A 13047-nucleotide genomic window follows, 5' to 3' on the forward strand; every position below is an offset into this window, starting at 1 on the left:
AAAAAAAGAGGAAGAAAGAAAAGTCCCACGCCGATGACATCTATCGGGTGCTGCTTTCTCGCGTCTCTCTGACAGCTTGAAGTGAGGAACTCAAAGCGCACCGGGGAGTCACTTTTTGAACACCTTTCCCACCGGGTCCCGTCCGCGTCCTGCAGTCCCTTCTGGTGATTTACACACGTCGTTGGGTTGGGACATTTCTTCTTTTTTTTGGAGCCCACTTTCTCACGAGACGAAGAACTACGGGGATTAATCGCTCACTTCTGGCGAAGCAGCAAAAGAGCGCAACCACGTTGCTCCCTTTGGCGTCGGAGCGCAGGATCCGCGGCGGAACAAGTGCGCAGCCGGCCGGCCGGGGAGAGAGGGAGCGAGACGCCGGCTTGTTCATGTTTGGGATCCAGGAGAGCATCCAGCGAAGCGGCAGCAGCCTGAAGGAGGAGCCGCTGGGAGGCATGAACACCGTCCGGAGCTGGATGCAGGGGGGCGGCGTGCTGGACGCCAACACGGCCGCCCAGAGGTGAGCTCCGCTCGGCTGGAAGAGGCCAGCCCGCCGCGCTTCTTCCTGTACCGAAACAACGTGATTGAGGGGGACCATGCAGCCCCCCCCCCCTCCATCCCTCCATCTCCCGTGCAGGACACGAGGCTGTGTTGATGGGAGGACTATTTTTGGATTAAACTGTTCCTAGGATTCATTTGGGAAATTCAGATAATTGTTAATGCGGTTGATACAAATCCAAAACACATTGAATATCTTGTATAATTTTAAAACACCACTTAGTGGAATATTGGTTCTTACGGTCGTGCAGCGTGCGTCTTCTGTCCGTGTTGGCTGAAGTTTTAATGAGCACGAATGCGAAGGGACGGATTAATCATTCTAGTTCAATGCTCGGGGTTTATGTTGAGAAAAAAACTTTCCATCTCCACTCTTTTCTAGACATGCTCGTGGTTATATTCAAGAAGACCACGATTCTCTATTTTGCCGACAGAGTCATGGAAGGTGGGTAAATCAGGACCTCCTGTCTCAGGTTAAAATCAGCATCAGCCGTTCACAAAGTTTATAATATTATAACAAAAACATGGCTACGGGTTTTGTTTTGTCCCCCCCCCCCCTGCCTCAATAGCCTTTCGTTATGAGAAAACAATTGAAACGGTGTATTCGCTGCACACATCATCATTTCTACTTCCCTTTAGAAAGTCCAAACTTTCCAGCATCTAGCAGCGACTCATCCGCTCATGTGTGTCCGCAGCGGAGTGGGTCTGGCCCGGGCTCACTTTGAGAAGCAGCCGCCCTCAAACCTGCGCAAGTCCAACTTCTTCCACTTCGTCCTGGCTCTGTACGACCGGCAGGGTCAGCCGGTGGAGATCGAGAGGACCAACTTCTTGGGCTTCATCGAGAAGGAGAAGGTCGGTGGAGAAACTGTGTTCCGATTATTTCTTTCTTTAATATGGGGGATTTAAAATTATTTTACTGGATTTCCTAAAGGCCGAATTATTTCATTGTGTTGTTTGATATTATCGATGTAAATAATAGACGTCACAATTACGAATTTAGGCTACAATAAATACATTATTCGGTTTATATATAATGCATTTAATTATTTGTATTATTGTTATTTGTAGAATTAAGGATAACATGGCTACACACATAACTCAAAAACTCACTGCAATCAATTTGGGATGTTTGACCAAAAGGAAGCAACCTCGACATTTGATTTACTTTTTACTTTTTACAGCTGGATTCAACGCAAACACTTTTATACTTTAATACAACCATCTGTATAAACAACGGCGGGGCCAGCGGCCCCCTCATCATCCATGACACCGTTTAAACGACCTGAAACACAGTTGGAGATTCCAGTTGCAGATTTATAACCAAACCGGCGATTACAGACGAATTAAAAAGGCACAATAAACGCACAATGAACACGTGGGGAAATGACGGCGCTGCCTTGCGAACATAAATCACACGATTATTCAGCGTAATAAATCAGTAACTTGGTGCACTTCATGGACGTTCATCTTCGCAGATGTGCCTTTTTTCCCTCTTTTTTTTAAATGCCCTTAAAATGTCCATAAACAGCGCGATGTTTGTCCTTTGTGTATCAAGGAGACGAGCGGAGAGAAGACCAATAACGGGATCCATTACCGGCTGCAGCTTCTCTACAGCAACGGTGAGTGAGGAGCACACACACACACACACCCCCCCCCCCCCACACACACACACACACACTGAGAAAGTTACAATAAATCAGACAAAAACCCTCTGGATTGCCGCTCTAGGCCACACACGTAATATAGACAGGAAGCAGCCCTTTTTTTTTTTTTTTTACAATGTGGAAAAAAAGGCGGCAAGGATCTGTTCATCTCAGAAACCCGCAGTGTAGTATTTCACGAGTGTGTAATTGGATCAATATCTGTAGAAATGAGACAATGTCAGAGCAGCTGTGGTGGGTGTCTTTTGGCTTCATCCCTTTCGCAAATGAGTTTGAAAAGAGGCTGTTTGACTCTTGGAGCCGGATCATTCAGGCCTGCAGCCGGGAGGAAAACTGCACAGAATAAGACATGTGGGCTTTGCAGTTACTATTTAGGAATTACTCATTTAAAATACCATTTGCATGTGGAAATGGACATTGGAAGTATAATTATGCACATGTTGAATATCACTGGGATCATTAAATAGTGGGTTCTGGGTAATTGAATCACGGTTGTTTGGAAAAGAGTGAGTGTCTTCAGTTGTCCAAACTGCAAAGGCCTTTGAGGGTAATTTTATTTTCAAGTATCCAAAGTTGACTAGACGCGTATCACAGTAAAAAACACACACATTTATTTCACAATGTGATATGAAACACATGTAATCCAAACTCCTCCAGGTCCTCGTAAACCTAGAACTGTGAAAATGAAGCTGTCAGGTCGCATGTCGAGCTCCACTGCAAAAAAAAACATTTTCCAGGCCTCAATAGTGAAATAAAAAAATTCTAGCATTATAAATAAGGTTTGAGTGAGAAATGTATGTTTTTAATTGGCGCACCCTATAATTAGGAGTTGCTTTGTTGCGTAATGCGGGGCTCCATCACTGTTTTATGTGAAATGAACTTAAAATATATTATTATTCAGTTATGAATGATGTTCTGCTTTTAAAATTCTCGTTTTTGATTTTTTTTTATGACTCTTTGTCCTCCTCCCAACAGGCATCAGAACAGAGCAGGACTTTTATGTTCGACTCATAGACTCCATGACCAAACAGGTAAACATTTTAACACACTCAACAAACTCACACAAACACACGCACTAACTCACGCACACACACAATTTGTCCTCGTCTTTCATTTTTTCACCGAGGTCTGTCACCTCTCGTGTTACGTCCTCCCACAATGAGCTGCTCCATTGATCCTCCTGTATTTTGCCGCCTCCTCTATCTGCATGTACACTCGCACACACAAAATGTGTCTTTGTGTGCGTGTGTGAGAGACTCTGTGGGTGGGTGCTTCCACATGTGGGTGGGGAAACACACACACACACACACACACACACACACACACACAAATGACATGGCTCCAGGCATTTCTGCGTGTACTTCTCTGGCTGTGATTAGAGCGAGGAGGCAGCGAGTGGGTGTTGAGAAACAGGCGTAATTCTGCTGCTCACAAGTGGAAAAGATATAACTGCACCTTTTGGGATTTGGTTTGCTGAGTAGGAGACATTTTCTGCTCCTGTACCATTTTTCTGTTAATGTTTTTGTTTGTATGTACCTTCATGAGTGCGAGAGAGAGAGAGGCAGACTAAACCGCAGATAGAGGACCGTTGAAGTGTTTATTCTCAATGAGTTGTGATGTTGTGTGTGTGTGTGTGTGTGTGTGCATATTTATTTATCTGAACCGATTTCAGTTTTAAACCTCAGATTGAGGACATTTTTTGAAAGGGACAGCAGCCTTTGTCCTCTTCGGACAAAGGTTGGATTAGCTTCATGCACCATGTGAATGAGTGTCCTTAGAATAAAAGAGCCAAGGAGTCCGCCTGCTCATTGGATCTACCGGGCCATTTACAGGGGCCTTCATCATTTCAAGTCTTTGATTGTATCAAGAGATGCTCACTCTCACATAGCGGCTGCTGAACATAGTGTGTCTGTATCCGTGTCTTTGTGTGTGTGTGTGTGTGTAAGGGAGACCTTAGGGACCACACTGTTCCCTAATAATAATGTTAAGCTTCAACTCGCTGGGGTGACAGCCAGCTACACACACACACACACACACACACACACACACACACACACACACACACACACACACACACACACACACACACACACACACACACACACACACACACACACACACACACACACACACACACACACACACACACACACACACACACACACACACACACACACACACACACACACACACACACACACACACACACACACACACACACACACACACAGACAGACAGATGAAAGAGAGGAGTTTGACCTCCGAAACGGACGCAAATACACTCTGCTCCTCTGACAAATCAAATAGCATAAAGATATTTGAAAACTTGAAAAAGAAGAGTCATTTTTCGCAAAAGACGCCGATGTAGGCAGATGTGTGCTGCAGCTCCGGACGTCTGTGTGTGTTTGTGTGTGCGTTTGTGTGTGCTACGGTATTTAGTGCTACATCTACCTGTTCAGGAACATGGAGCAATAAAGCATGCTCACAAATGTGTGTGTGTGTGTGTGTGTGCGCGTGTGTGTGTCTGCGCATGTGTGTGAGCCCCAGCGGTAGAGGAATGGAACATTAACAGGTGGTCAAACCAAAACAGCCGTGTGCTTCACTTAGTTTGTCAGTGATGTCATTGCCACTGTCTCTCTACCCACACACACACACACACACACACACACACACACACACACACACACACACACGCTGGAGTCTATCTTACAATACTTTACTGTTTAATACACTTCGAAAACCAAATAAGGGTATCATTCCACACTGGTAATTGGATTGGTTCATCATTAACCACAAGCAAACTATTATTGTATTCAGAATGTGTCCAAGGTTTGTTTTGGACTCAAACAGGCCGGGGGGGACATCTGAGGTGAAAGCAGAACCCGATTATCGGCTGAAGTTAGAAACCCTACTTCGAATCCCACTGACATTTGTAGTCATGCAAGTTTCTAAAAGTCCAGTCTTAGAGAACGGACTGGTGAGTGATACTGGTGTTTGGTTGCAGCAATAACAGTTACCTCAATAACCCTAAAAAAAATACAGAAAGGCAGGGTTGTATCAATTGTGAACCCCAGTAACACATTTCACGTGTCAATGAAGACCAATCAATGAGAAACCTCAATATCAGCTCAAAGTAGACTTTGACTCTACTTCGACTCTTCCATTCTCCTGCCAGTAAAGTAAAGCCCTCTCCAACGTTTGCCACTTATTTCTGTTATTCTGCTATTTCTGTCTCCCTGTGTGTGTGTGTGTGGGGGAGAGCCAGCACTGAGCCCTGATTGTGTTAAATGCAGCAGGAGAGCGCCTCCTAGTCTTTCAGAAGCAGAGTGTCGAGAGCCTAGTTGATCTCGACTCCATCCCGGAGAACAAAGCGCCTGTCACTGCGCCCCCCCCCCCCCCCCCCCCCGCCGGATCACTTGCTCGCTAGGCGACCTGACACTAACGCGGGAGGAAGTGTGTTCCCCTGCTTAACGGCACCTTGTTTACACGCCGCACGTGTCACGCCGCTTCAAACGTGGAGGAGAGAGCGGCGGAGATGCCGTGTGAAAAGGCCCGGCGAGGCAGAGAGAGAGAGGGAGGGAGGGAGGGAGGGAGGGAGAGAGGGAGGGAGAGAGGGAGGGAGAGAGAGAGGGAGGGAGGGAGGAGGCAGAGGAGGAAAAAGCAGATGAAAGGGTAGCAGCAGCAGAGCGAGCGAGGTGACAGCGTGATGAAGACGAACACGGGCTGGGATGGTAGGGGAAGTTATTGGAGACAGATGTAACGCAGGTTTACTAAAGCCTGGTGGATTCAATGTTAACCTTGAGCTGTTTTGTTCCTGATGGGAGCTGCAGATGTCTCCGGACGGAGCAGGTGACGCTAGAAACCTCTGATGGAAGATGTGTTTGAACCAAAAGCAAGGGCTGCTGGATTTTGACCGAGAGGGAGACGAGTCTGCTGGGGAAGAAGTGACCACCACACATGGCGTATCTGCACAGTGGAGAAGTGGCCTCTCTCATGGTCTCTCTCTGTTTTACATAAAGCAGCTTTGTTGCAGACAAAATTCTCCAAGATTCGACACAGAATAGGATGCTTTTGCTTGTTTTCCTTTTTCTTGCAAAAGTTTTGGTCACCTAAACTAGAATAACAAAAAAAAACAACACAGTATATATAGCGATAGCGATATATCTTCTGTGATTTTGAAGGAAATGCTCAGACCTGATTCTGTCCATAAAGATAAAAGTGTGTGTGTGTGTGTGTGTGAGAGCGAGAGAGAACAAAAGAGCAAAAGTGCATAAAAGAAAGGAGGCGACAGAGGTCGAGGTGGCATTGATGCATGTTTGTCCAGAGGAAGCGGCCTGGCCCACTCCTTTCCCATGGCACAATGAGCACGTCTAATCATAGACACAAATACCTAAAACTTACTCCTCACATTCTCTCTGTTCAATCTTTCCAGTTCACACTGCTCAGATTTTGATTAAGCCATAATCAAATGGGAATATTAACGTTCACTTTTCGACGGAGAGGGATTAAAGAAACCGTCGGTGGTGCGTTCTCAGAATGGATAACAGGTATTTCGTTCTCGAGTATAATGAACGATACGGCTCTTTTTGGAGAACTGGCTCCTACAGAAGTGATAGCTCAGCACCAGCTCTCTCAAACAGATACACAACCCGCATTGACGGACAGTCCCGCAGTCTTGGACCACGAGGAGCCCTTCAGGCTTTTAAATTCATGCGTGGATAATTTTCCTGAAGAGATTTGTGCAGTTGGAATACAGCATATGCACCTGCATGGGGAATTGTAACTGATAGGGGCCCCGGGCCCTGAAACAAATTCGGGCTCCAATTCCAGAAAAACAGAGAGTCCATGAGACAGCTATCACTGCTGGTATGAAACGCTTCAGGCAAGAACAATATTGCAATAGGTCGCTCACACTGCACAGCCACTGTTGTTGCTCCGAGCTGGTTTCTGAGGACCATGTTGAGTTGTATTTTCTTTAAATGAGGGGCTCAGTCTGGGGCCCCAGTTAAAACATGCTTGCCCTGGGCCCCTGGTGGAACGCTCCACGTTTGAACAGAGTTAGAGTTCATGTCTTTTAAAGACTCTTTGACTTGCAGCGTGCACCAAAGAAGCTTTTGTGACCTTTCGTAGATCACAAATACAACCTATGGTCACGTCTATGTGTCATATCTTTTGTTTACTACTTTGAGGGTAGTTCTTGTACTGCTTCATCATCGATAGTGTTAAACAGCTGTTCATACGTCCAGTTGTAAATATATAGCTCCCCTACAATCGATTCATGACATGCACATGGTTTACACAAGATGTATTACATCTCAAAAGGATATTCAATGATAATTTGCTTAATGTTCATATTTAAACAAACTTTACAAAGGGTTTGGCAATTTAAAATGAAATGTCAAGATGATTGAATGAGAACTGTTCAGTGTGTGTGAATGTAAATCGAAATCACTGCACATCAGTGATGCATTTATTTACCAAATATTCAGAAAAAACATCTGCAGCACTAATGTTGAGTGAATAATGAAAAGTGATTGTGGCCAATTATTTTAAATAGTACTTCCATGTCGGAGCAGAGCGAGTCGAAGGAGCGATGCTAGCAAACTGATGAAATAATGAATAAAATGTCAAATGACCGTCAAAGCTTTCACTCAGCTAGATGACCCTCATTGTAAAACTCAAACGGGCTTTCGGTGGACAGCGGCAGGACGTCTGAATCTTCAACTGAGGACATTTTCAGAGGACGCTGAAAGTTCTCCACCTCTCCCTGAGAAAAAGGAGCGTGTCACTCGGTGAGACTTGGAACGGAGTTTGGAACGACAGTTCAAACAGACGGGAATAGACCAAAGACAGACGGGGCGCGTGTATTGATTGATAGATGGCTTAGTGGTGTGTGACGTGTGCTTTCGCTTTATTCTGAGCTTTACACAAGAAACAGGGCGATAGTATAACGGAAGCCGAAGGGACTATGGCCGTTGCTCTTTGAATATGCAGCCGAATTATGAAGTATTGATTGAAGTTAGCCATCATATGATAAGAATTTAAAGGATGTGTTTGTTGATGTTTTCATTCCAAATCCAAAGAAAACACCAAAGCCCCAAATGAATTGACCCTAACTAGAATGTTCCGTTTAGCCAATAAAGCGCAAAATGGTCTGTTTCTGTTTCATAGAGCTCCCTTATTATGTTTCATGGGGTTTTCAGAATGAATTTCTTGGAAATAAGTAAGTCAGCATAAAAAAGCATAAGAAAACGAATAACAATACTAATGACGTTAGTAATAATAACATTATGTAATCTCAGATTACCTGACTTCTGGCCTACGAGGGGGGGCAGCAACGACCTGCTGGATTGGAGCTCAGTGTTTGTTCAGTCTCGCTGTGTCCGAGCTAACGCTGGCCTTTCTTTTTTCTCTCCCAACAGGCGATTATTTATGAAGGCCAGGACAAGAATCCAGAGATGTGCAGAGTGCTGCTGACACATGAGATCATGTGCAGGTGAGAAAGGGCCCCTCAAATTGAATTCTTCCCAAATCCTTCCTGCCCCTCTAAACGTTCCAGGTCCTACTTTCTCTCCCCTTCTCTCTCCACTTTTCCTCTGCAGCATACTTTGTTCTCACCAGTCAACTCTCCGCACTCAATACATTGTTGTCATTATGTCACCCTAATTAACCCCCCCACACATACATGCCCGGCCCCGTGCACGTGCACACGAAGCCATACATGTTGAAGATTAGTTTTAGCTATCAGAGAGGTTGCTTTAATTATAACCTAAAGATGAATTTCTTCTCGGAAGTAGGTTGGAAGGAAATAGATCTATTTATGGAGGCATTTTACCCACCTCTCTTATACAATAGAAAATGTGTGCGTGGATGTATGTGTGTGTGTGTGTGTGTGTCCGTGACGCCTGGTTAATTAGGACACAGAGAAACTCATTAGTCAATCTGAACCCTCCTGTTGTTTCATGGCTAACAAATGGGCCTTCCTCCACAATCTGACTATAAAATATAGGCAGGTTCTCTCTCTCTCACACACACACACACACACACACACACACATGCATATGTATATATAAAGCAGTATGCATATGCACGATCCCTCCTGCACGCCGCAGTTATAAAAATTCAATTTTAGCACATGAATTAAGTTGTTCTTTTTCCCCGACCTTGTCACTGAACAACTTATAATATAAATTGGGCTTCATCTGTATGCACGAGCAGGGATTTTAGCCATGAAATCAGGCACACTAATATTTTATTTCTATAGCCCACCGAATAATTGTCAGTCCGCTCAGCTGCACAGCTTTTATGGAAAAATCCCTTGAAAACATAATTTCATTTACAAGGAATTTATAAATAAATCAAATAAAAAAGGTTAGTGTTGCTCATCATGTGGAGAATGCATTGTGGACACGAATAAAGTGTTTTGAATCAGTACTCTTGACCTCGTACGGCAGAAAGGCCTCCCGATAGTCAAACACATCCTCTGGGGAAAGTAGGACTTCTGCAGCGAGTGCAGCCGCTCAGGTCAAAGTTACGGCTGCTTCCTCGTGTTCTCACATGCTGATTCTGCAGCGGGGGCCCCAGCCAACACGCAACGTGGAGCACACACACACACACACACACACACACACACACACACACACACAAAGAGCTCAGGGCGTCCATTAATCAGTGTGGCTCATTGTCATGGTGGTGCTATTAGCCATATGCTCCCAGCCAATCTGCCAACACACATACCCGCTTGGCAAAGAACCCGGTTGGAGCTCTGGCACCAACACGTGAGAGCTTTCACTCCGTAGTGGACCATAGATGCGATATTGGACCGACCTATCAGAGGATGTGACACTTGCAAATTGACTTGTTAAAGATTGAAAACAGGGCAAAGCAGCGCATTCTCACATTTTAGAAGCTGGAACTTGTTTTTTCTCCACTAATTGATGAACTGACCAATTGTTTCAGCTGGCCTCCGTCAACCGGAGCTACTGCAGACATATTTCTACTTACATGTACACATCCAATGGCTAAGAAATGGCTTCCTTGAATCTCTTTTGCTACTTTATTTAATAGTGTGTGTGTGTGTGTGTGCAAAGAGGAGAGAGCAGGTGATTAGATCACCAGGATCCAAAGCAATAAGAGCCACATTACCCCCCCCCCCCCCCCCCCGTCCCACCCCTCGTTTTCCCTCCCACCACATCTCCATTTATAACATCTTCCGCTCTGCTCCTGTCTCCTCTTCCCCGACTGTCCTCCTTTAATCTCCCCTCCTCATCCACCTACTCCCCTCTCCTCAGCCTTAGCCGTTCCTCTCCTCCCGCGCTCCCAATTTCCCCCGTCCCTCGCGCCTTAACCCTGGCCGGTGCCGTGCGCTGACCCAGTTCACAGATCGGCAGAGAGGGGATGACAGAGGGAGCAGATAGGAGACAATGTGTGAGGTGTAACGTATCTGCCTCTTTCTTTCCACCTCCGCCATCTGTGTCGGTGGGGAACCTGAGACGTCTCCCCTTCCCCTTCCTCCCACCCGAAAAACACTCTCCTTACCCATCTCTCTCCCCCCCCCCCCCCACTCTTACTCTTGTTTTAGCGTTCCCACCCACGCTCATCCTTTCACTCTTCATCATTGCTCCGCTACCCCTCCCCTCCCGCTCCAAGCCTTTTTGCTTCCCCTCCTGCTTACACCTTCATTCATTATTGATGCACGCAAGAAAGCTTTGACGCACTAGAAGTACATATGTGTGAATTTTTGAACACTTGCCTTGCCTTTTTTCTTCTTTTTTTTTTAACGTATCCCCCCCCCCCCCCCAGCACAGTGAGGATGGAGCGGAAGTTACGTATGGTGCACTGTTGAAAGTCCTTCCTCAGCAGCCTCTCGGGAGTTGAATATAGGATCGTTTCCCACAGATCGAACAACAATAAGTGTAGTTTCCTGGAAATGGTCCAGTTGGTTGACTCTCCATGAGGTAGGGAGAACATTTGCTAGCCGTTACGTTTTGGATGAGTCCATATGTACGGTAAAGGGTTGGTTAGGAGTTGGTACAAAAATGTCTCTGTAATCTCTAGGGAAGCATTGGGATAATGCAAATAATGGTTAAGTGTTAAAGTCAAAGGTTTTGTTGCTGCCAAAAGGAAAGGTCGATAGTTATAGGGCTTTGTTACAATATTATTTTTTCAGGCCCTTGCTGAATGGTCGATTGTGTCTCACCACACAATCAACTCCTTGATGGATGATTGACAGATTGGAGACATTAATGTGAATTTTTTTGTTAAGTTCAGACCAAGCTCAGTACAATCAAAGCTCCTGATATGCTGTAACTTGCGTTTAGAGGTCTTCATTTGAGCGGCTGTGTAAAGCAGTGTGTGTTCCTGTGTCTGACTTTCTCTCACTCCATTTCTCACCGTGTCTTCTTCTGCTGTCTTCTCTCCTCGTAGCCGGTGCTGTGACAAGAAGAGCTGCGGAAACCGTAATGAGACACCCTCAGACCCTGTTATCATCGACAGGTACTGTCTCTCACTCCGCCGCTATCTTTGTCTCTCCTACACACACACACACACACACACTCACAGACGCACACACACACATGCTGGGTGACGGATTGTGTTGACCTGTTTGATGTGGCGGGATGTTTGTGTTTAGATGATCTGCTGTCACTCCTGAAATAGATGCTCCTTGGATCGAATCAATGGCTTCTGACGGGAGACGGATTGAGCGTTTTGAGATTGAATGATTTGCGTTTATGACACAAACAGCAGTTATCGGTGGTGAGATTCTGACAGTAGCAGAAATTCAAGGTTCCCACAAACTCACACTTTGTGGACATGTGCTTGTGCACTTGAGTAATTTAGTCATTGACCTGTGCAGAGGGGACATCAGCTGCGCAGTGACTGACTCATATCTGGCAGATTTTGACACACACACACACACAGACACACACACACACACACAAACACACAATCGTGCACATCTTCAGACTTGAATGAACAAACAATGCTCAGACGTTTGTGTTTCCTCTCCGCAATGCAAAACACAGAGCTGTTTACTAGCAGAAGCTGTCTGTCGTTTCTCTGCCAGTTTTTTTTCCTACCTGTCTGTCTGTCTTTTTTATTTTTTATTTCCTCATGTCAAGGTGGAGAACTGAAGTTATCCCTCCCCCCCCCCCCCTTTTTAGTCTCTGTCTCTTCTGCATCAGCACAGAAAAATGGGTCATGAGCAAAGAAAAAAGTGACAGGGAAAAATGAAATGAGATCCAACCTCATTTTAATCTGATTTCTTCTTGGCAGTTGTTTTAACCCTCTGTGAGCAGGTTTATCTGCATATTCTTCTGTATCTGTGTGTGTGTTTTAAAGATTAGCTGCTGGAGAGAAAACGGTTTCCTTTTTAATTTGTATGTATTTTAACGGAGTAAGGGACTGCCATCTTCTGATATTTGGTGTCTTTCTACAAACCACATTAACAAATTAAAAGGCGTTGTAATCAAGATATTCAAACGTCCGATTCTTTAAATGAGAAGGATTTAACCTAAAGGCAATCATTCAGGGCAGTTCTTACAGGTGCCAAATATTTTAGGTAGCGTAACACTTTAATGTAGGCTACTTTCTTTAAAGGTCATATTGATTAATATTTGTATTGAAAATAATATAATTCTAATTCATTCATAACACAAAACACATTATCTTTACACCCCAAAAAAGGAATGGATGGGTGTCTTCGTCAAAACTCGTCTCCACTCCTCCTCCTTTTCCAAGTCAAACACTTTAATTCCCACTTTTAGCTTTTTGGATTCGGCTCTCCTTTCTCTCACCTCCCCCACTTATTTTTTGTGTTTGGAGAAATCTTATGAAG

At 45.0% G+C, this 13047-nt stretch overlaps 1 protein-coding gene across 3 annotated transcripts in view; it reads left to right on the forward strand.

The window, feature by feature from the left end:
• The window catches only part of LOC119215640 (transcription factor COE1-like), a 65768-nt gene continuing 52721 nt past the window's right edge, over positions 1 to 13047 (forward strand). For all 3 annotated transcript variants that reach the window (XM_037467948.2, XM_037467947.2, XM_062558135.1), the window contains exons 1-6: positions 1 to 514; positions 1245 to 1401; positions 2105 to 2168; positions 3186 to 3241; positions 8633 to 8706; positions 11637 to 11705. In XM_037467948.2, coding sequence (XP_037323845.1) covers positions 384 to 514; positions 1245 to 1401; positions 2105 to 2168; positions 3186 to 3241; positions 8633 to 8706; positions 11637 to 11705 — 551 coding nt within the window. In that variant the 5' untranslated portion in view covers positions 1 to 383. The remainder of the gene's footprint in view (positions 515 to 1244; positions 1402 to 2104; positions 2169 to 3185; positions 3242 to 8632; positions 8707 to 11636; positions 11706 to 13047) is intronic.

Source organism: Pungitius pungitius, chromosome 16 (assembly GCF_949316345.1).
Source record: "Pungitius pungitius chromosome 16, fPunPun2.1, whole genome shotgun sequence".
In the NCBI taxonomy this organism is placed as follows: Eukaryota; Metazoa; Chordata; class Actinopteri; order Perciformes; family Gasterosteidae; genus Pungitius; species Pungitius pungitius.